This window comes from Chroicocephalus ridibundus, chromosome 8 (assembly GCF_963924245.1).
Source record: "Chroicocephalus ridibundus chromosome 8, bChrRid1.1, whole genome shotgun sequence".
Taxonomy (NCBI): domain Eukaryota; kingdom Metazoa; phylum Chordata; class Aves; order Charadriiformes; family Laridae; genus Chroicocephalus; species Chroicocephalus ridibundus.
This window is the reverse complement of record NC_086291.1, coordinates 20,729,183-20,753,038: the sequence shown is the minus strand read 5'-3', so window position 1 is coordinate 20,753,038 and position 23,856 is coordinate 20,729,183. Positions and strand designations below refer to the sequence as shown.

General features: G+C 39.4%; 1 protein-coding gene across 3 annotated transcripts in view; it reads left to right on the top strand.

Annotated features, from left to right (window-relative positions):
* The window catches only part of DPYD (dihydropyrimidine dehydrogenase), a 365,350-nt gene that overhangs the window by 262,925 nt on the left and 78,569 nt on the right, over window positions 1-23,856 (top strand). For all 3 annotated transcript variants that reach the window (XM_063344207.1, XM_063344208.1, XM_063344206.1), the window contains 2 exons: window positions 4,816-4,936; window positions 5,867-5,986. In XM_063344207.1, the coding sequence (XP_063200277.1) occupies window positions 4,816-4,936; window positions 5,867-5,986 (241 nt within the window). The remainder of the gene's footprint in view (window positions 1-4,815; window positions 4,937-5,866; window positions 5,987-23,856) is intronic.

Genomic DNA, 23,856 nt, shown 5'->3' with positions numbered 1-23,856 from the left:
CATTTCTGTGGTAATCTTTTCATGGTTTTTTTTCTTTCCATGAAACACAAGGAGAGGTGACCTACTCCCAGCACAGCATTTTCACACTCCTTTTTAAACATGCAGGATGTATCTGCCTTGGGGGTGATAGGACGTGGGATTCATCTCATTACCAATGCCAAATGCAATCAGTAGACAACTTGCTGCTTTAATTTCTGAGGACTTACTCTTATAGTTATGGTTGTAGTTAAGCTTATCATGTGATCATTTAGAAAAAAAGGTGAATAGTTGTTTTTCCTCTAGTATAGCTACCCATTGGCAATGAGTAGTTAGGATTAAAAGCTGAATCTAGCCCAAGGCTATAATGAATATTCAGGAAAAAATGATTCTGTACTGCAGCTTAGGGAAGTAAAAAGACAACCCCTGTAACATTCAAATCTCTTGTGCCTTTGGAATAAACAAGCAATATTTGATTAAGAACAGAAAGACAGAAGACACACTGATGTACATCTCATACCAAAAGAGACTTTATATCGTATTAAATTACCAACAGATTCCTGTAGGTACAGTGCATGAATCAATATTATGTTTTAGATGATGATAATTTCACCATGCTTTTATTTAGATGGTGTTTTTTTGTTTTTTTTTTTTAAAATGCAGCAGATAAATGAAGTGTGCTACCAATGGATGTTACAGTCCATTGAAGCATTTGTTCATTCTTCTGGATTGACACACAGAGCAAAATTATGCTGCACATTCTGTAACAATTGCACTGTATCATCAGTAATGAGAACCAACAAACCTAGTTATGTTTAATAGAAGAAGATAATTTATAGCAACATTGTAGACTTCGAACGAAAAGGATTAAAATCCTGTACTACATTAAGCAGAATAATATTTCAGTTGGTTCATATTGTTGATTTTGCAAATGTAAATACCCAGCTGTTTTTACAGCTAATAACATTTTACGTATCAAGCCATTTAGAAAATACTTTTCAACTATGCAGGCTTCATCAACCACTTTATCAATGATAAAAGCTGAAGACATTTTCATAAAGTGAATCGGGGTAAAAAAGGATATTTATGTAGTATTAGCAGTGATGGTGAGTTTTGTAACGTGATTCACGGGCCTCAAGATTCATTCTCGTACAAGTTAGGTGCTCATGTTTGATAAATCAAATCTCTGCTAAGAATCAGTAAATGCAATTTGTAAATTGGGATCAATCTTTCAGAAATCCAAGTAGATGGGAGGCCAGTTCAGCAAAATGAATTAGGGCAAAATGAAGCCTGTACACTGCCTCTTTAAAACTAGTTTTGGTAGCAGGCTGTTCAACTTGTTAAATTTTTTGCACCTGAGTTTAAAACTTTGCTGAAAAAGATAAATTAATATTCCCAGAAATCTTAAGTTTTGAACTGCATTTCAAATTGGGATAATTTCTTTAGTCCACAGTTGCACTTAGAAGTGAATTCTCTGTTTCTAATCACTTAAATCTTTCTCAGAAGTTGTGTTCTTGTGTTCTCAGTCCAAAGGCAAACTTCTATGGAGAGATTGCACACCACCCAGTGAACTTCCCCTGCATTATACAAGTGTAGTTAATTCATTTTGTATGGAAATTAGCTGTCCAGTGACATGAATGTGTTCTGGTTTCAACCATCTGATGACGTATGATGCATTTTTCAGAGTCCTCAGTGCAAATTAGTAGGAAAGCATGAATTTTATAAATGAACAAATAACTTATTCTGGGTGATCTGCAGAAGAAAACGGGATGTTACAGATAAAAGCAGGTGGGGATATTATTCCTCTTTGAGAATATGTTAGTTGTCAGTAGGGCATAAAAGCTCTGGTATTCTCATGCAGTGGCTTCATGGCATTGAAATCATTCTGGCAGCAGGGAAGCTCAGGCATGTAGTGTCTGTGGCCGCTGGACACTTGCAATGTCACTGCAGTGAAGGGGGAGAGAGGACAGGCTCAGGTGGCTCTCTGATGTGGGCCACTGCGCCAGGAGGAGCGTGAGCGGGAGGGGGCTGGAGGCAGAGCAGAGGGCAGAGGTGGAGGAGGAGGGTGGGAGGTTGGGTCAGCTGGATGCTCCAGTACAGCTCCGCTGTAGGACTCGCGCTGCAAAGGGGAGCAGTGATATCTGTCACCTGTGCGTGTGTTTTGGGGGTGGCACAAGGGTGAACCACAGAATCATAGAATGCGTTGGGTTGGAAGGGGCCTTTAAAGGTCATCTAGTCCAACTCCCCTGCAGTAAGCAGGGACATCTTCAACTAGATCAGATTGCTCAGAGCCTCATCCAGCCTGGCCTTGAATGTCTCCAGGGATGGGGCCTCCACCACCTCTCTGGGCAACCTGTTCCAGTGTCTCACAGCCTTCATTGTAAAAAATTTCTTCCTTCTATCTAGTCTAAATCTTCCCTTTTTCAGTTTAAAACCATCGCCCCTCGTCCTATCGCCACATGCTCTTGCAAATGGTCCCTCCCCAGCTTTCTTATAGGCCCCCTTCAGGTACTGGAAGGCTGCTATAAGGTCTCCAAAACAGTAATTTCTTTTAAGATATCCAGCATTATATTTATATGATATTTATTTAATGAACAAATGAATTAGATAAAAGATTACAAGGGGAAAAGATCAGCTTTAGAAATATCTGTTTCAGTCCAAAATTTTCAAATTTAATGGAAATTCTATTTTTTTATATAAAATACAACACCTTTCCAATTCCTATCAGTGACTGTCTCGCTATGCAGCAAAGCACTGAGATAACTTTTTTCATTTTTTCCATGTTTCCTCACTAAATATTCCTATTTTTCCCTTGGAATATTAAGTGAGGTAAAATCAAAGATTTCACCTCCTTCAGCTGAGTTTTCAAATTATTTTCTTAGTAAGTTACCTGTGGTTTTATGGGTATCGAAAATGGGCAGGTTTCCAGGACTGATATGAGTGAGCCTTTCCAAAGGGCTTTGTCTAATGACGTGTTGTGCAATCAGATATTCAAACTGTTCGCTAGTTTGAGAAACTGAAGACCCTTCCATTGCATTTGTTGCATTAATCTTGGTGTGGCAGAAGCAGAACGGATGGAAAATTAAGGTCTTTACTTACTTTTGGGGAGGGGGGACGTGGAATCAAATTAGTATTTCTTAAGAAAGGCGAACTAGTTAAATTGTCTTAGGTAGGATGGAAATCGGGTTTATACGAATGAGAGATCTCCCAATAAGTTATTCCATGTGGATTAAAATAATTGTAATTTTTAAAATGTTCGTGTGTGTTGTAGTAAGAATTTTTATGGCAGCACTATAAGCACGACAGAGTCAGCATAATGAGTTACGTGGTGGCAACATCCTGAACATTATGACAAGGATTTCTAAGAAGAATTAACATAAAGGATATAGAATTCATGTCTTCTAGAGGGTCTCTCATTTCTGTGTTGGGCCTCAAGGAAATTCAAAACAGAAATGAAAGTCAAAGATGCCACTACTTTCATACCGTCAGTGCGGCGTTCATACATATTTCATGGAAGCTGCATGGGTGGGGAGATCACCATTTTTATTGGAATGGCACAGCTAAGTCGCAGGGTTTTACTATTCATGTCAAGCACTGTGTACTTTCCAGGAACACAGCCTGTGGGGTTTTCTTTTTTTGTTTTGTTTTGTTTGTATTTAACCATTGGTGTTAAAAAAAAAAAAAAAAAGGACAAGGGGATATTTTCGATATTTTCTGTGTGTTCCCTAGACTGACAACCTTGGTGTCCACTGAATTGTTTTAAACTAAACTTCATTTAGGCTCATCCCATTTTCAGTTACTAGAAAGCAGTGCAGCTTTCTGAGTTTTTACAATATCCAAATGGAAGAAAGTTATTAATATGTAACAGACTTAATTATCTGAGAGAGTGATAAAGATTTAGTAAATATAAATAATGGCTGTGGTAACAATTAACCTACCCCAGGTTGTGCTTGTACTAAATCTTCTAATAGCACCATTCAGTTTTTAACCAGATCATGCACTGTGTTCTACATGTGTCAGTATTGCAAATTTTAAGGTATTTGTTGAAGAGCATGATCAATAGTCAACGGAAAAAAACAACAAACCATACCCTAAGAGTTATATTGAACAATAACCATTACATGTGCCGGACACAGAATGTTAGTTCCACTGAGCCGTTCTCAATGGAAAGGATGGTTGATTACTGTCTAAAGGAGACATATTCCATAAGGGAAGTAAATGCCTGGAAATTGTGAAAAGCCAACACTTGAAGATTTCGATTTCTGGCTTTAACAGAGAAGATTTTGATCTTTCATTTACACTATGGCCATCCCAAGTTATTCTCTGAAGTCAGAAGAGAGTTCAGAAATGCTGAATTGCATTCTGATAGCCCTGCAACCTTGACTCATCCTTGTTGTTTTGATCAAGGCATGATCAGCCAATGCTTCAGGTTCGCGTTATTTTGTAGGATACTGGTTATTTTCAACATACTTTACATGGAGCGAGTCATTAAAAATGAAAAGTATTTTTTTAAATAAGTGGGTAAAGAAAGTCTCTGTCATCCTAAATTATATTTTTCCCTTTCTGGGAAGGGAACATGTTGTGATATCTTTGTCTTTTGGGGAAAAAAAAAATAAAGCAAATTTTCCTTTTTTTCATGAACTAACCTTTGTGTAATGGATTTACAGTTACTTGAAGTGTCTGAAATAAGTTAACTAATGAGATGAGGTTCAGTCCTGATGCGTAATTTCACTAAATTGCAGTAGAGCCACTTACAGCAAAGTTTTCTATTTCCTTTATATACCTTTTGTTCATATTACTTTTAATTATGTTCTATATTTATCTGACCTATTTGAACAGGATCCAGAGCTGGTACGGAACATCTGTCGCTGGGTTAGACAAGCTGTTCAGATTCCTTTCTTTGCCAAGCTGACCCCAAATGTCACTGATATTGTGAATATTGCGATGGCTGCGCAGGAAGGTAACAGACTCCAGTGCACAAGCTGTGCAGATTTACTAATTTGCTGGATGGGGGAAGATAGGGGAGTTGCTGGAATAATAACAAATAACAGAAACTAATAAGAAAATAGTTTATTTGTTGTATTTAGAATAAGCACAGTGATCAAAGGCTTCATAATTTTTGTCCGTGCTTCTAGAATATAGCAATACATGAAGAGAATTATATTAGACTCTTAACAATAAATCGTATATGTTTTTGTGTGTTTGTCTGCACGCTCCTATTTCTATCATCTTTATATGTTTACCATACCACTGTACATTCCCCTATTCCTATGTTTAGTAGTGAAAATGGTGTGTGCATCCTGAGAAAACAGAAATACACCTTTTGAAGGTATATTTTTTTCCTTAGAGCTTAAAGTACAACATGGCAGGAAATAATTTTGCACTTAAGTAGGTGGATTAATCCATCACTTAGAACTGTGGTCATCATTTCTCTATCACACAGTCATTTTGTTTTGCTCCTCACAATAAGAAATGAGAATATGGGTTGTCTCCATCAGTGCACAGTTGGTGTCATCAGCTTGGATGAGGTGACCCCTGTGCTGGGGCACCTCCAGGTGTTGAACAACCACTGTAGCAGGTTCTGTCCCACACAGCTGAAGGGCAGAGATCCTCCTGTCAGCCACAGTGTTTCCCACGTGTGCTGTCTTATAGCCCTTACAGCTCTTTCAACTGATGCAGCCTGCCTTGAAGCTAGGGCTAGATTTATCAGCCCGGGATTGGTCTTAAGGACCTTTCTGTGCATCCCCTTACAGTTTGTTGCTTTCTGTCTTAGGCTGTTTATTTGAGTTTCTAGTTATTTCACAGTTTCACAGTTTTTCTGTTGTGTTTTTTCCCTCTCTTGTTCTTATACACATGATTTAACAAAATCGACTGACCTTTTCTTTCACAGGTGGCGCAGATGGTGTTACAGCCACCAACACTGTGTCAGGACTGATGGGACTGAAAGCAGACAGCACACCTTGGCCAGCAGTTGGTGGAGGACTGAGGACCACATATGGTGGCATGTCAGGTAGGTGTTGCCCTTTTTGATGCATGGTACTTCCTTGGAGGCTTTCAAAACATCAGGAGGTCCTTGTAGTGGGCTAGAATATCATGTCTGCAGTCGCACGGAGTTCTTAAAGCTCACTGCTGGTCAATGGTTCTAATAGTCATGACAGATGGAACAGATTAAGTGTGAAGGCTCCTGGGTTGCCCTTTCCTTAATGGTAAAGCGCTGCATCAGAATACTGTGATAGGGTCGCTAGAGAGGGAAGGAAATCTCTTCTCTCCTGACCCTCGCTTTTCCTCAAATTTTTCATTCTGTCACAATTGTCAGGCCCCACGTTAGACAGAGGCTAATGAAAGGGCATCGCAGAGGGAAATATCAACAATCCAAATACAGTGTATGTTTCATAGCTCGAACTCCAGCCTTCCTCTCTCCTTCCCGCTGAGCGCACCTTTTCCAAGGAGGTTATTTCCTCCTCTTCCCTCTGTGATAAAAATGATAGACTGTATTAGGCAAATATATGCGTATTTTTGTTGCCTATTCCTTGAGATATACAAGAATATCTTGTGTAGGCCGTATTTCCAAGTCCTGCTTCACAGTTTAATTTTAAAACCAGCAGCAAAACTTTTACACTCCAGTTCAGTGCCTGTGCACACTAATGTATTAATCTATTGACCCTGTGCACTCTGTTGCTGTGACAACATGAACTTGGCCCTGCAAAGACAATACTGTGAGCTTCTTGACTTTACTGGTATGGAGATTAGTCTCCTTGGTGATGGAGGTAGCAGTAAATATACGTAACAGAAATAATAGCATCGTCCTGATTGAGTCAAACACTGTTTTATGGGACCCACCTCCTACCTCACCCCAAAAACGTAATCAGAGGAGACCAGACAGGCATAAAATGCTTTATTTTTTGTGACTGGTGTTATCCTTGGAGAACCGTAAGAAATGTAGCAAAAGATACCTTTTAAACAAACTTTAATTCAGACGAGTGTATTCAGTGGAAAATTGCCTTATTGCCTTAGATAACTACATGGAATTTGGAATTTTTGAGAGAACGCTGAAAAGCAAGGAAGAGATAACAATCAGAAAAAATCATTATGCCTATTGTATAATGATTATTTCACAGTGACAGTCCAATAAGATGTTATATTTTAATATTATGCAAAATGGGAGGAAGAGGGGAACAAGAAGAGAACAGCTACAGCCCATTTCAATTTCTCTAGCCTGCCATGTTGACAGGAAAAGAATAAAGGAGGTCACAGTGGGTGCTGTGCATTAAAAATTAATAAAAGAACTATTGCAGCAGTATTTTATATAAGTAACACCATTCACATTTTCTCATTTAAGTTGCAATTTCTGAATATTCCTTCCTACCATAAGTCTGTCTAATAAAATCTATAAAATGACTGCATTATGAAAAGTGTCTCTTATGTCACAAATTTAAAACATGTATGTAGCATAAATTACAGTGGCACCTGGATGCTCAGCTATAAGGGAGGACGTACCAGCATTTTTGTGGTTTATAATTCTGTTATAAATGGGACCTGAGGAAAAGTTCTTTGTTTCTTTTATTTTTATGTATGTGTGTGTGTGTAAGTGTAAAAATGTGGGGATTTTTTTCCTGAAGTTTTACATGTATTAAAGGAGATGGAAAATGTCATTTTAGGATGCACCATTACCTATGATGCAGATCTAGTTATTTAAAAAATATGAAAACCACTGGAAGTGCTGTCAATTTATTATGAGAGCATAATAAAGAAAGAGTGTATTGTTGCAGACAAATATATAAAGGTTTCTTGCTGATAATTGACATCAGTAGGGCTCAATCCCACAACTCATTGCGCAAAAGAAAGCCACAGAGCCAACAGGCAATGCTTTCTGCTCAGCGATCGGGGTATAGCAGTGTACAAATTTACAAAAGCAGGAAAGCAATTTTAAATCAAGAGCACTAGCATGCTTACAAGAAGACAAAAAATGGGAGAGCCTGTCGTCTTGTGAGAGCAAGGGGCAGGGTGGCCATACTTCTGAGGTCTGTTGCTGGCCATGCCAGGGCTGAGCCGTGTGGCCTGCAGCCAGGCACTTGACCTTTCCGTGCTTTATTTCTCCTGTCCGTGAAATGGCAGTAACACCACTTACATGCCTACAGGCTTGTTGGGAAGTGCTCTGTGGTCCTGGCATGAAAGTCGCGTCATAGTGTAAAGTATTGGTTTTCGACTTGGATTTGCTTAAACTTCTTGTTCTGTTTTACTATCTGATAGAGTCCATAAGTTTTTGTTGTTTTTTCAAATAATTCCTCTCAAGAGAGAATTAATTTTATATGATAAAATCAGCGCTATTATAGAAGCAATAAGCCTGGTCCATTTCCTGTGTGTTTTACCAAAGCACAGCTGGTTCATCGTGTTCTCTGGCGCACAAACTTAGAGCAGATACAGGGCACAGCCAAAAGCTGTGTCTTGCTTCCTGGACTTTTTCCAGTCGTGCAGATTTTAGTTCTTTTCTGGATGAGGAATGGCACGGCGTGGCACAGAGGAGCAGTAGGTGCCGGTGGGGGTCTCTGCCCGGCAGGGCGCGGTGACGCTGGTGACGGGAGGCCCCGCGGGTGGGGTGGCAGCTGCCCCCAGCCCTCGGTCGGGTCTGCTGGGGAGGTCTGAAAGGACCTGGGCCTGAAGCTGGTGACCCTCAGCATCACCCAGCCTGTGAGGAGTTTCTGTAGTGCTGGATTCAACTGGATTTTAGATCAGTCTGGGCTTGCTTATCTTTTCTCCCCTTCTCTTTACACGTAAATCATAGGAAATTCTCCCTGCGTTCAGTAGCATTGCCTGCTGCTGTAGGGGTTGCTGTGTCTGAAAGGGTGGTTTTGCTGCAGAGAGTGAAAAGCAGAAGCTGCTGTGCTTAGGGCCCGCCATCAGCAGCAGGGACACATTCCTCCCTTCGTGTCACGGGCAGGAACGTGCTCTGTCCTCGGCGCTCTGCATTTCCACTCGTTCCCCTGGGAGCTGAAGGAGCCCCGCGCCTTGGCCGAGGGCCTCAGCCTGTGAGAGGAGGTGGCCAGCAGAAAGCTGGAGGTAAGGCACCGCAGCTCAACATGCAAAAGTCCACGTTTTGCACCCCGAAATAAGGCTGCAGGCTGGCCCGGGCTTTGCTGAAAGCTGAGGGCTGGCTCCCGGCCGGCGGGGCCTGAGGGGAGGAAGGTGCTTCATGGCGCCTGGCAGCAGCTGAGGGGGCCGGCGGGCTGGCAGCGTGGCCAGGGAAGCTCTGCGGCCCGGTGGCAGGGGCCAGAACACCTTGCAAGGAAGTCACTCTCTGAAAGGACAGCTGTTCTTCAATGTTTTATAAATTCACTATGTCCGCACATTTCTTAATACAGGTGAGTGCAGACTCTCTCCGCTGAGTTTGATGAAGGTTTCTGTCAAAGAGCAAATAATGAAAGTATGTTAATGCCCTGTCCAAGCAGCAGCCTGACATTTTGACTTACAGTCTTCCCTGTCCTCCAGTGTTCGGAAATGTCCTACGTGGCCATGTACTGAAGAAAGCTTTTCTGTATACGACTTCCCCTTGGCCTCTTCCCTCCTCTTCTCCTCTGCCTCTTGTGGAAGCAGCTCTATGCAGGAGGATTGTCATTTGTTTTTCCAGAAAAGAGAGACATTGAAAAGGGAATTTCTTCTTAATTCCTTTTAAATTACTAAATGACAGGTAGTTTCCTATGGTTTGTCTGAAATACATAAAAAATAATTTTAAAAAAAAGGTTTATTAATATCATTGCCAGATCCTGGGATGTTTTGAGAACAGACATGTCTCTTTTTTTAAAACTTTTTTTTTTAAAATCTTTCAAGGGGAGACTTAATGAGATTACTTTAAAAACCCCATTTAGCTTTGAGTTGTCACAGTCAGTGTTTTCTTCCCAGCCAGTGCTCGGGCAGTGACCTTCCTGTTTTGATCTAATTTGATCAGCTGAAAATTGCTAAGCTGTAAGAAGCATTGCTGTTTCCTCCTTCCTACCCTCCTGTTTGTTGGGTGGTTTTGACAGGGAAGGATTCCAGTATCCCAGGTGGGTGTTTGACCACTAGACTGTAGGATGAGTCTCTCTCTCTTCTCCACTTCCCTGCAAATACTGAATTATTAATACAAAGTGAAACAGCTCTCACAGGATACACACTCATACTAGCACAGTGCTGACCTGTACACGAGCCTGACGTGGGAGAGCCAGGTTTAAATCCCAGATGTGATCCCGAGTCTCAGCTGTGTCCCCTGGATTCCAAGTTTACCCTCTGACTATTGAGTGTTGTAAAATCTCTCTGTTTTTTCTTCACCTTCTACCTCTATCCTGGTGCCAAAAATGTTTGCAGGAAAAAATTTCACTTTAATTTTGACAGATTGTTGTTTTCTAAGAAAATTAATTTCTAATTGGCACTATGGAGCCTTGGCTGAGCCCAAGGGCTATGGTAGCCCTATGAATTTCTGTGGCCCCGTTATGTGAGAGGACATTGTGCTTAGAGGATCCCAGTCTTCATCTATTTTTTATAAGTTTCCAGGAACTGCCCATTACTCAAAAAATTGAAATCTCCTAATGAAGCCTCCAAAATATGGTTAAGGGAAAAAGCCCTTATGATGAAAGAAAAATACTAAAATTAAGATACGGCTTCCCAAACTGTGTAACTATCATGTGTGTTTGCAGGATTAGAGGCATAGCTTGATTACCATTGAGGAGCTTTTTTGAGCCAGCAGTATTTCAGGTTTGAGAATATAGAATAGATGAGATTTTACCCTGAGCTCTTCCTATACCCATGTAAGGCAGAGTATTTGTTTCTTAAAAAGAAGCTAATGCTGTTTTTTTTTTTTATCCTCACAAAGAATAATGACCTCTGGTCCGAAAGAGATGTTTTAGTCTGTAAAGTATAAATTATTTTGAAAATGCATATTTTATAGGTACTAGAATAAGATGGCAGGTTTCCCAGAGAAACGTTAATATATTTTCAGCAGCTATATGCTTCCCTAAGATTTGTTTTCTTTAAATGTATTTTAAATTTTTTTTTTAAACCAAGTTTTTTCATGAGCTTTCATACTGTGCTTCCATATTCCAGATGTGTTTTATGAAACACATCACATTGCAGCACAATAGGATATCCATTGCAGGCAAAATAGAGCAGAGCTTCTGTTTGAATTTCCATGTTTTTTTGTTCTTTGTCATCTGTTTGTTTCTTTGTTTTTGTCTGGAAGCCAGATCCTTAGGGGATGAATTTATAAAACCATACACTGGACTTAGCAAAAAACTTTGTTTAAAAGCAAATCTCTCCACGGTGCACTCACTATGTAACCTTTTAATGCTTTGTTGCAAAAATATTGCAGTATTTTACAGCAGTAGTTCAAACACTTCATGTCTATGTTCTGTTATTGCTTTGTCCGGTTATTACATTCTGTAGTATTTTGGCATTATTTGCATGAATATATTGTACGGCATGTTTGAATACATATGTTTGTATTTTTTTCCAGAACAAGAGAGATTCAGAAAGTTGTCTTATAACTTCATAGCTGACCACAAGGGATGTCAGAAGGAATATACCTAGATAGCAGATTCAGTCATTAAATGTGGGAACATGTAATTGTTGGAAGCCAGCAGAGGCAGTTAATTTTAGTTACTTTTGAAGTAAGTTAGTGGAGCTGTCTCTTTTTACAAAAAAACACTGTCAGGCAGCAATTGTGACTTTTAAGGGTACGCTTTGCGGGTGTTATTTCATTAAATTAAAATGTATACATTATATGGATAATTGACATTATTAATAGGGGCATATATTCTAATCTGAAATGTATGAATTATATTGAAAGAGGAAAAGATGAAGTTATAATAATAAGGGCTGCCTTTTAATTTTAATTTTATGACACATCATTAAAAGAAAAGTGAAAAGAAAGCCAAGAGCATTCACTTTCCTAATCACAGTTCTCTCAGTGACTGTGCAGTGTGGATTTCGGTCAATAGAAATGAATGAAAAGCTGCCCATCACTGGAAACAAAACAAATGTATGTATGCATAGGCACTTCTGTTTAGTATAAATATTTACCGAGCATTAAAGACTATTTACATTAACATATATTTATAAAACAGTGTGGATAGGAGTAAAAAACAAATATATGCCGTAGTACAATTTTAATTTTGTTTTATTATTTCTGTTAAATGTAGCTCAGCCATTAAAAGCCCTCATTTGCATATATTATGTCAGGATTCACAAAGAGTCCTCTGTTTTCCGTGGTGTCCTTGCAGCAGTCTGATTTCTCTTAGTGTTCTGCCGTCACTGGTCTGTGCAGGAGAGATCAGAGCCCTAATAATAGATTTTTGACAGGGAGCTCGCCTGCTACCTGCCCTACACAAATCCTCACTGTTCATGTTTGCTTCATGGCAACAAAGCAGACAGAAGGAAAATGCCAAGTGCTGAGTTTGAGGTACAGCCCTGCCATAGCTTGACATTTCAGCAGAATAGCAGTTTATGAGATGCATAATTTTTCATCTGGGACTCAGCTGCCATTTTCATAGAAGCTTGCAGCTCATCGACTGACTGGAAGTAGGGCAAAGGTTTACAGCATAGATCAAGGTCTACATCCTTCCCATAGCTATTTAAAAATAAGTATTATTTTCCAGATAAGGTCAGAGAACTAAGCATATTTTTCCACTTTTAATATTTTTTTAGCCAATTTCTTTCCCACAAAGAAAATGCTTTACGCTTTTAGCACAGGTGCCGTTTGTAGTTGATTAAAAATGATCATAATTGATTTCATTCACCAAAAGATTAAATGAGTCCTGGAAAAAGAATGAAGCATGAGTCTTTACACACAGCATTTGAACAAGCCTGTGTTTTCTCCTCCTCTTACTTTGACAAAGCTCATTCCGAGCTTGAAATGAATGAGAAGTCTTTACTCTTGAAGTGTAATTGGTTTGTGTTTTATTATTGTTATAGATTGAATTTAAATTTTCACATTCGTGCGCGTGTACTTGGGAAACAAATGCAGTGTAGGTACATGTAAGTGAGTGTTCAATTTAGAATTATACATCTCTGTGAGCTTCAGTAACAGTTCACCATGTCACAGCCTCATATAGAACAATGGTACAGTACATTGGATTAATTAAAGAAGCCTTGCAGAGAACTGAATTCTCAGTATGTCAAGATTTCAATTTTATGTTAAATATTTTCTAAAGGCCAGACCCTTAAATCTCAGGGGCTGTACCAAGCAGTGAGCTGTGAATTTAACCATAGGCTAACTGCTAATGATAAGGAAAAGAGTCCAAGTTGAGGCAGCTGTAATACAGTCATTGGATTAGGCTATCAATCACTCGGTTCCCTGAGGAACAGGCAAAGACGACAAAACAGTGAAAAGGGAAATTAGGAAGGGAGGGCATGACTAGAATGAGATTCTTCACCAAATGTATCTGTTAGTTGGCTGAATCCCGCAAGCATCAGACAGAAATGTCCAGCATTGCTCTCAGACTAGAAGCCAAGTATTTGTTCCAAACTCCTAGAAAATCATCAAATCATTGTTAACTGTTGCTGGTCTGTACGGTGTTTTAGAAATGCAATCAGCTATATTCTCCTCTTTTAATAGCCTGTAATTAGATTAATCTCTAAACTAGTGTTGTTGAGTGTTCTTTATTTACTGTTTACATGAAATCTCATAGGGACTATGTCCAGTTGAAATAATTCATTTCCCAGATGAGTGGGTTTTTTTAGTAAATAGATAACTGTTAAACTATCAAGTCTTACTGATAGCTACCAAAGGTGAATGTCAGAAGGTGATTCAGATAAAATCATAAATTCTACTCAGACATAATATGGTAAAAATAAGAGACAATGGCTGTGGCCTGGCTTGCTCAAGCATGGGTGAATGTGTGGTTGTAATCTGAGTGCAGATAGATAAATTGGGAAATCAGTTCATATAATGGTATGATTAAGTAAAGAGTGCTCTTATAGTTAGCAACTTAGAGACATAGTCTGATTAGCAAAGAATGGAGATGAATAGGGAAAGTAAAAGGGAAGTCAAAGCATGTTAAAGCAGGCTGGTGGAGCCGGGTCTTGTATTTAAGCTTGGTTACAGCAGTGGATAGAGGTGAATGCAAAGTATAACCTGATGAGGAGGTGGCAGTCAGTCAGGAACAGAAAATGTCTCCTTCTAGTAGTATCAGCAAGATTGAACCCATTGGTGTTGTCTTCACCAGCATGAGTTGATTGTCTTTCCATGTCTGTCAGGTCTAGGGGAGAAGGTGTCTCTCTTATGATCACCTCTTCCAATCTTCCAAACATTCATAAAAAAATACCTCAGAATATTTTTGTGTCATGTCTTTTGGAGATTGTCATGTTGAAAACGGATGTATTTCTATCATAAAAAACTTACTACAATTCATTTTGGAGGTCATTTAAATATAACTGCTCTAAGTATCTTATGAATTATTAATTTGAAAAATACTTCGCGTTTAAGTACTTTTCAGTTCATTCTAACACAGGAATTAAAATACTATCAAGAATTTCAAATAGACATTAATTAAAATAATAGAAATCAAGAGAAGCCCTGGTGAAGTCTACTGCTAGATTTGTTTTCCATTAAGTCTCAGCAGCTCTCTCAACCTGATCTTGCTCACCTTCCTCCCTGGATAATCACAGTGAAGTCAAACTGTCTTTTGATTTCCAAGTGCAGCTTGAACAAGGACTAGAGGCTGTGGTGGCATACAGTATAAGTCTCCAGACTGCAATTGAAAGGCTACTACTCACTACAAAAGCACGTCTAAACTGTGAGAACTGTGTGCCTTAGGATGTCCCAGCTCGGTGACTGGGTAGAAGGGTCACTCTGGCTTGCCAGCTGGTCTCCGGCAGTCGCGCAAGTTAGAGTTGGGCCTAGCTTTCTGCTCTCGGTGTTCCAGGCAATGCAGAAGTACATTTTGTACAGAAGCAGTAATTCTTAGTGTTTAAGCGTATGGTCATGGGCTGGAACACAAAGAAGATAATTTCAGGTGGTAGAGTTCAGGTTGACCTGGAGGTCTGCAAAGCTTTGTTGCAGTGTTACGTGCATGATGGATTCAAACTTGAATACAGGTTTAGGGCTTAGGGAGAGTTTAGGGAGCTTTTATATAGGAGGCAGAGGAAAGACCTAACAAAGGAAGTAGGGTCCAAATTCATGTGAATATGTCAGAGTTAAAAGCTCCCTGCTGTTGATCGTGCAGGGCCCATAATGATCTTTTCTGCTGACTTGTTATTCCATACCCGAATCAACAGCAGGGTTTGTGATACAGGTGGTGCTTGAGAGTGATCAATGAGGCAGCCATCTTCTGTGGAAATTATAAACTGTACCTGCCACTCACAGAGCAGAAGTTCTAATTGTAATTCCCCCCAAAAACCAAGAATTTCGCAGAGTTTGTAAACAATTCTGATTAACAATTGTATCAGCAGAGGTTAAAACCCCTGAGTACTGACCTGGTGTGTCTTAAGCATGTTCATTTTTTTCCATATCTTACTTTGCATATTGATTTTCTCTAGTCACCAAGTGGCATATACTGGTTGTAGAGCCCATCTGTATTCAGTGGAGGACATACTCTCATCTTACCTGAAGAATAAACATGTTTTTACTTTTATGAAAAAAAAAAAATATTGCAATACATTTCACATCAAAGTATGAACTAACAAATAAATAGAAAAAATGAGTTCTTATTTAACATTTGTTAGCATGGAACTTCCTCCTGTTCTTCCTTCTCTCTGTAGCACAGCTGTGCTTGCAGGATAGGCCAACTGACTACTATCTTCCGCCATCAGTCTGGGGTTGCTACCACTGCTGACAATACAGCCCAACTTCTGTATTGCATGCTAGCTCCTCCACCTGGCTCAGTAACTTTGGTAGCCTCGGTGGCTTAGGCATCTCTCTGAGGACGTTGGGGCTCTCATCATTCACTCTACCTACTAAACACTGGATTGACGTGTTTTAGAAATGGGTCAGGAAGTGGCTTGAAGAGAAGGTTTCACAGTTACATGAAATTGTGCTTGCTGAGGTTAATCCAGTTGCAGGATATTTTGACAATTGGATAAAATATGGGGGTTTAGGAAAAAAAAAAGAAATAATCCCTGGAACAAGTTTAAACCCAAGGTCTACCTTTACGTCCAGCAGCACCACAAGGACATACTTAGGCAGTTGTTGCTGCTGTCCTGCCGCCATGTAGGAGTAACCTTTGAAAGTTCTGCCACTGGTTAGCTACGATTTATGATGAACTCACCACAGTGAATACATCTTTATTCACCTAAATCCTCCTAATATTCTGTATTTTTTTAGTATCCTACTTGAATGATGAATAAATCCTAATGCCAACTTCACACATAAAGTACAGAACACAAAATATAGCAGGTTTGTTTAACGGGGTAGATCCTGGGCTTGTATTTCACTGGGCATCACATCATCCCTGATGAGTTATTGCCAGAAGCATTTATAAAAGCATTTCATAACCGTCAGAACATTTTTTTTTACCTTTCAAAAGAATGCAACTAATATATAGTAGTCAGCTAAGGGAACTGCATTTTAATGTGTCTTTTCGTGCAAGCATGCCATTGTATAAAATGCACTATACAGATATCCTGCTCACACACAGGTTGTACAAACGTATCCTACAAAATCTTTTAGGAAAAACCTGCTGCAGTAATTCAGTTTTCCAATTTATGTTCAATTTGCAGTTTTTATTTTGCCAGGTAATTGCAAATGTCTTCCTTATTAACCTGGACTGTATAACCAACTATCTTTACTAAGTCCTGTTTAAATCCCAAAAGACATTCATAGCCAGGGATTGAACCACCATTATTTGAGTTAAGTGAGAACTGTTGAGAGCAGTGTCCCACTGTTTCAGAATGAGAAATCCATTGCACAGCTGTGGCAGCTATATAGAGAGGGTGTTTTTAATTACATGAGGCCTGTCCATAAAATGTATGGTACCACACCTGACTCAGCACTGAGGTAAGGCTGATGCTCTGAAGAACGTTGTTAGAGGCAGCTCAAAATGGGGAGAAAGCTGTGGGGTTTTTTGCAAGCAGGCATGCTGATGGAGTCAGGGTTAACTGTGTTACGGTTTTGTCTGGCCATTTCATGGCCCTGTTGAGTGACCTGTTGGTTTTCAAAAGTATTTATGATTACTCCAGTCCACATTTTGGCTGGTCTGAGCTTATCTTACTCCCTGTCAGTTATTGCTGTGCTTACACTGTTAATGCCACGTCAGCTGCCTGACTATTGAATACACCAGCTTTGGCAGTATTTTCACCAATTTTTGGATATATGCCCACTCAAGAGCTGCTTAGGTTTTAATAGGGAGTACTCAGAGAAATCTTCTAATTCTAGGCCCTGATAAATTCTGTGCATTAGGAGCACTTGCAGAGAAGGTATTGCCAGGCAAGGCTTTTAAGAATGAGTTGCTTTTTCTTATAAATTGAGCAGCTTCTTCAGAAGTTATTGAAGGTGGGTTTTGAAGAATTCAGACCTCTAAGGAGGATCTGGTGGCAACTTATTTTCCCTAAGAAATATTTTGATAACGCCTGCTACGTGATACAATCTGGTTTATTGAAATAACAAAGAGATTGCTTGCATCTTTGCTGTTCATAAAAAAGCACATTAGAGGATCAGTCCTTGGCGGGTATCCAGAGAGAAGGTGAACCCTGACAGAGGCAGGAAAATCACCCCAAGTCTTGCTTCATCTTGTTGAGGGGCATTTTAGGGAGGAGCTCCATCCTGCATGAGGTTGGCACACAGATTTCTTTTTGATGTCTTTATTTTTCTTTTCTTTCAGGCTCACTATTTTACTGCTCTGAGAACATCCCCAGTTTACCGTTGAAGTCAGACAGTGTGGGGTGGTAAAAGGGTCTTCAAAAATAAAAGAAAATTGTCACTCTACAGTCTCTTTTCCAAACTTGGGCTTCTTCTAGGGCTGTGTCCAATGTCCTTTGCTATTTCTCTCTGTTTCTCTTAAATAAGATTCACTGAGCCAAAGGTTTGCTGGGCAGAGAAGACAGGCAGTAGTGGTGCTCTCTTCTGCTTACACTACCTGCATTGCCTTCCTGAGCTGCTGTTCCTACCAGGACACCTCTGTGTCTGAGAGCCCTTCCAGGCTGTCCCCAGAGAGGCCAAGGACTTGCTAAGGTACAGCTGGTGATATGCACTCGCCATCGGGGATCTCACGGGCAGCTCTGAGCAGGCATGCTAACCAAGTACAGCCATGGGTTATCCCACTGAACTTCAGGCACTTCACTAGGAGACTGTTAAGCTTCTACCTCATCACTGTAAGGAAATGGGCATTCTCAGGGGTGGGTTCCTTTCTCGCTCCATTGACTGCATCAGAAATTTGAGGTTAGTATATTCCTAATTTAGGTACCTCTGTCAAATGCCTAAGGTAGTGTATGCATACATTTGAGGATGAAATTCCGGTGGTTAGGCAAGTAAATGGTTCATTTTATTTCTGGTGCAGGTGTAGAATTCTTTTTTCAAAAACACAGATGTATGTGATTTTATCCCTGTCCATTTTCTAATCTGATATCACAGGAGAAAGTGATATTTGTATGCCTGACATTAAAATATCTTCCAATCAGTTAATGTAAAGCATCTGGTGTTTTTCTGTATTTTAATAAGCCCTAATAACAGCATTGCAATCCCTTAATGCTGTTTCTCATATTCTTGTTACAGTAGGTATATGGCACACATTTTCTGGTTTAAAAAGCTCAAAACAAATTTCAGCAATTTAATCTCAATGTTAGAAAAAGGATCACAGCAGCTGCTATAGTATTTTGTATTTAAACTAGTTTTTGTAAAGACTCGTGACATGCTCCCTGGGAGCTAAATATTGACAAGCATGCTCTGGCAAGCAAGATCAAGCTTGGTGAGTTAACACAGCTCAAGTCTCTGCATTGACACTGTAACCTAAGTCTGAAAACTATTATCCTACTCCATTTATTTTGGCTTTATAGGTGATACTGTCCACTTGAATTAGGGATTTCTACTGTATTTTTAATACTGTAGCTGTGGATTCATATTTGATTTAGGACCACAATACATGCAAGCTTGCCTGTACATCTGTGTTTGATGACATCTTCAGTAATGTATTGTGTATAGAATCACAAATGACAGCATAAAACCTTCATGACTTCAAGCCTTCAAAACAGAAGCAAACATTGCGTGTAAAATAATTTAAAAATAACATTTTTCTTTTATGCTGCAGAACACACCATGTCCTAAACCTGATTTTGTGAAAGCTGTTGATCAAAAGTGGAGCTTGGACATATATTCATTATGGGTTATAATTTAGGAGATTAATTTTTATTTGTGTTCTGTAAGTAAAAAGAAAAATCCACATTTTTTTCTAATTGTAAGTGCACCATGTTTATTATGCTTATAGTTTACTTTTTGAATTTCTGAATAAAGAACTTAAGCCTATTTGGGCTTCTAGTGAATTTGGCATATACACTAAACTGATTACCAGATGCATTGTGCAACATATGGCATTGTACAGTCTTTGTGTGCTTCATAGTATTTTCTTAAATTACCAGCATTTGTTTTGATTCCAAAAATGCACTTGTCTCGGCTCTCTAGTGCTTTGGACTTAAATGCTGGCTTTTCAGTGCTGAACAGATGTGTTAGAGTTTCACATGGAACATTTATGCTTTTGTGAGTCTTCCTCTTTGAGCTTTCCATACACAGTATTATATCAGCAATAGCTCATGCAAATGGGATCTCTTCGTTTTCACTTGTACATTGATTACTTAAAATAACCTTCAGAATTCCTGATAATTCTGTGTGACCAAAAAGAACAAGGAAGCAACGCAGTTTTGCCTAAAGATACGGCCCCCAGAACGAATCAGTTCTTTCAGATACATTTTATTTTATATTAGAGAAAAACAGGAAGGAAGCAGGACGTAATTTCTTTATGGGTGACAGCAACAGTCAACAGCAGTCCTGTATGCTTCTATGGACAGCCATATTCCCGTGCTTGAGGCTGTGGTTTGACCGGGCATAAAAATTCATTCATGAAAATGCAGGGAATAAGATGCCCAGGACATTAGTATGTAATTTACATCTAAGAGGAGACTGCTTGTGTTGATTTACAGAGCATACCTCTAAAAAGGTATCTTTTAAATTACCAACAGTTTTAGAGAAAAGGGCGATGTGACATTCTGGGCCAAGGGACAAGGGGTTTGTGGCCAGGAGGGCTGACTGCTGCCTTTTCTGCTCAGGGGGAATTGCTCTCTTCACACACAAATTTCCAGGCCTGCTCTTGCACCCCTTCTCTTCTGTGAGATAAAAATATTATACCTTTGTGTAGCATTTGGATATCCTCTCCTAGAAGGCACTGTGTAAGTGCCAAATATTGCTGGTATGGGTTTAGCAGCAGCAATGTGTGTTCTGGTCAGTATTTTAAAATCAGCAAACACTTTGTGGGCCTGTGGCTTTCTGTTAATTGGCCTTTACTTTGATCACTGAAGACCAGTGAATGCAGTTTAGGAATTGTGTTGCTATCATTTTTCTTCAGTGAAAGCCAAGGGGATGAGTAAGTACATAAATTAAGTCCCTTACTCACCCTCTGAGCTGCCCTCATTGGATAACAATTAAAATGATCTGACAGAGCAATGCACTAAATTCCCTTGTATCCCCTTATGTTGCTCTGAATGATTCAAACAAATGAGTGTTTAGGCCTATTAATGCTGTTATTTTTTATTAATGCAGAAAGCAGAGTTATGATACAGATGTATAATCTCATCTTGAAATCAGCATTGAGTTGTGTGTCTGTTCACAAACAGGACTGATATATCCATGTTTTAATTACCAACCCTTGATAACATATCCAGCGCTAGTAAAGGCCTCCGCAAATAAGGTTTGTGCTTCCTTTATGTCACAAATAGTTTACACAGCACGGACATGTTATTATTTTGCTTTCCATTCAGGCATTAACTCTTTAGCTTGCTGTACACTCCCAGCTAAAGAAATGGCATGAATCTTCCTGTAATTGTGAAGGTTACTAAAAGGAAGGAACAGAAGAAAAAGCCTTTCTTTAGAATTGTCATCCATGTGCAGTCAAGGTCTCAATTAAAGCCAAGGTATCAACTCTTTGTTGGAGTGGGGGGGTCCTTTTCTTTTACGGAAAAGAGGTATTGTCATGTAAATTTCATTAGAAAAATACCAAAGGGTAAGGAACTAAATATTTAGAAATGTATGTACCGAGTTATAAAACTGTAATTATAAGAAAGTGTTCTTGTGTAACAAGCACTGCATGTCTGTCTCACAGTGTTTTAATGTCTACAGTAGTTATTAGCCGGATATTTCCATTATTAACATTCTGTGAACTACTGCCATTCTTGAAACTGATTGATGTTTAGGAATAAAGCACTTTTATTACATGTTGCCAACTTCTGAGGACCAATCTTATAACCTACAGTGCCTTCAAAGGAGTGATGATACCTCCTCTTTCTGGAACTAATCACATCTGAAGAAAGTGAAAGGGTGAAAACATATTTTTTTTTCTGGAGAACTTTCATTGCGTTGTACACTATTCTGCTACAAAATGATTATAGTGTTTTATCTTCCAAAGGTGACACTGGGGGAAGATAACTTTACAGGAAGAGAGATGCTTGAATGTAGGCAACTAGCACTGTGCAGTGGCTTAGCTCAAGGCAGTGAATTTATTTGTAGGTTGATGAAACTGTGGTCTCAATTTTTCATTGTCTGGGTGCAAAACATACTTCTGACAGGGTGTCCTGGTTGCAAAGTCTTCGCTAACATTTCATTAGTTTAATTTGTGGGTTTGTGCTATGTCCAGACTGGCACACAGATCTGCAATTTCAGGGAAGAAAAAGTACAAGAAAAAGAAAAGAGAACCCCCTGCCAAGTGTTTATCTTCTTAAGGCCACACTGTCTTGCTAGGGCCTAGGCAATCTCTAATCATGCTTTGAGAGTTTTTCAAAGGAGGAAAGCTATAAGAAAACATTGCAGGCAAGTTAGCGGTAAATATTGCTCAGAGGGGACTCGTAGTTTGTGGAGTTTTTGTGCATATTTTGTGCATTATTTAAATTTCTTCATCCTAATTTTGCCTCTGTCCCTTAGAGACTGATCTATAAAGGCATAGTGCCCTCCAGCTCCAGCAGGAGTTACCAGAGAATGGGAGCCTCTTGTGCTTTCCTCCCAAAATAAGGCAGAGAAAGAACCTGATGCTAGTTTAACGCTGGCATATAATGTAATGACCGAGCTTAGCTTGTAGGAGCAAGTTCAGATGCTGGCACTAATTTAAACACAGCAACGTGAAGCTCCCAATGACTGTATGTGTACTTTAGAGACCACCTAACCTTGGAAAGCTGCTGCTTCAAAGGTCCTTCAGGTTGTGTGTTAGAATAAATAAGGCAACTCTTGGGAGCTGAAGAATCCTCCCAAGAAACTATTTTCAACAGGATAGAGCAAGAACCCAGCTGTTTTCTCCTAACTCATAATTTGATCACCAGATTGTAACTGGTCCTGCAAAAATCACATCCCTTCCAGCTTGCAGTGTGAACAGCTCTAGTTTTTGCTCTTCTTCACGTCAGTCTCTGTCTGCCCAGGTGCCTTTGTGTCAAACTCCAAAATTGCAAAGTGAAATTGTCAAAAGCCCCCATACCTTGCTTCTTTTCCCAACCCTACCCTGGTAGCAGCAGCTTGCTTTCCAAATATCTCCACAGACTCTGGTACAGCCCTTCTTCTTTCCAAATGATACAGCCCACCAGCTTACAGACACATGCAGATCCCCATGAACAGATAAGGTAGGTAGTTTCCATTTATTGCTGGGAGAAAAAAAAAGTGTCAAATAACTTCCTACTCATCCTATGGCAAGCAGATGAGTAGGGCTATGTGCTTCAACTACCTTAAGTATAAATATCAGTTCTCCTACTCCTGGTTGTGTGAGTCTTGAGAAACGGGAAGTGTTGAAATAAATGGCTATGATACACACAGTGTTGAAATAAACATTTATTTTAACACATTGTATGTGATGAGCCATTTATTTTAACACTTTTCACTTGAAGTGTTGAAATAACAGGTTTTATCAGGGGACGTGTCATCTACTGTTTTATGTATATGTGAATATGGAAATATATCTACTGAGTGTGCGTGTATATATATATACTCACACAGATTATATGGATATGTAATAATAATATGGTAGAGGTGTATGTAGACACACACACTATTGCACAGGCAAATACACAGTGTCTTCTGCTTAAATTGAGTCATTTGTTTCACAAAAGTTTTCTGTTCATGCCATCTTATTTTTAATATATTTTATGTATCTATAAGTAGTTCTAAATATACCCGTACATAAAATTGTATATTACTAGATAGTAGTAACTGGATGAGATAGATAGAGAGGTAGACAAAATAAAATAGATAAACCTCAAAATAGGATAAGAATGATCCTGAGTTATATAAAGGGAGAAGGAAATACTTCATCTGAGCTTTTTAGATATCTAGATCTGCTTTCTTTAGTTTGCTGTACTTTTATAAGCTCTGCTTCTCTTTTTGTAATGGACTTCTTAGACAAGTGGTTATTAAACAGTACAAGGTATGCTTCAGGTTTTGTAAATAACCTGAAAAGTTGTACTGCACTTTTCAGTAATGTTTTCATTTTTAAATACACTGTAAAAGCCTCAGCACCCTGCTCAGCAGCCAGTCACCACTCTTCCAATGTGTCCTTAGATATACTAAATTGCCTTTGCATGGTTGTATGGCCTAAAGTACTGACACAGACATGCAGACACACACGTCCCACTTTCTGGCACCAGGGTCATGTTGACCATGGTAGTTGTTGTTGTTAAGGAGGTTAAAACCAGCTCAAACAAAGGTAGCGCTGCCTCTGAGGCTGACAGAGGCAAGGCTGC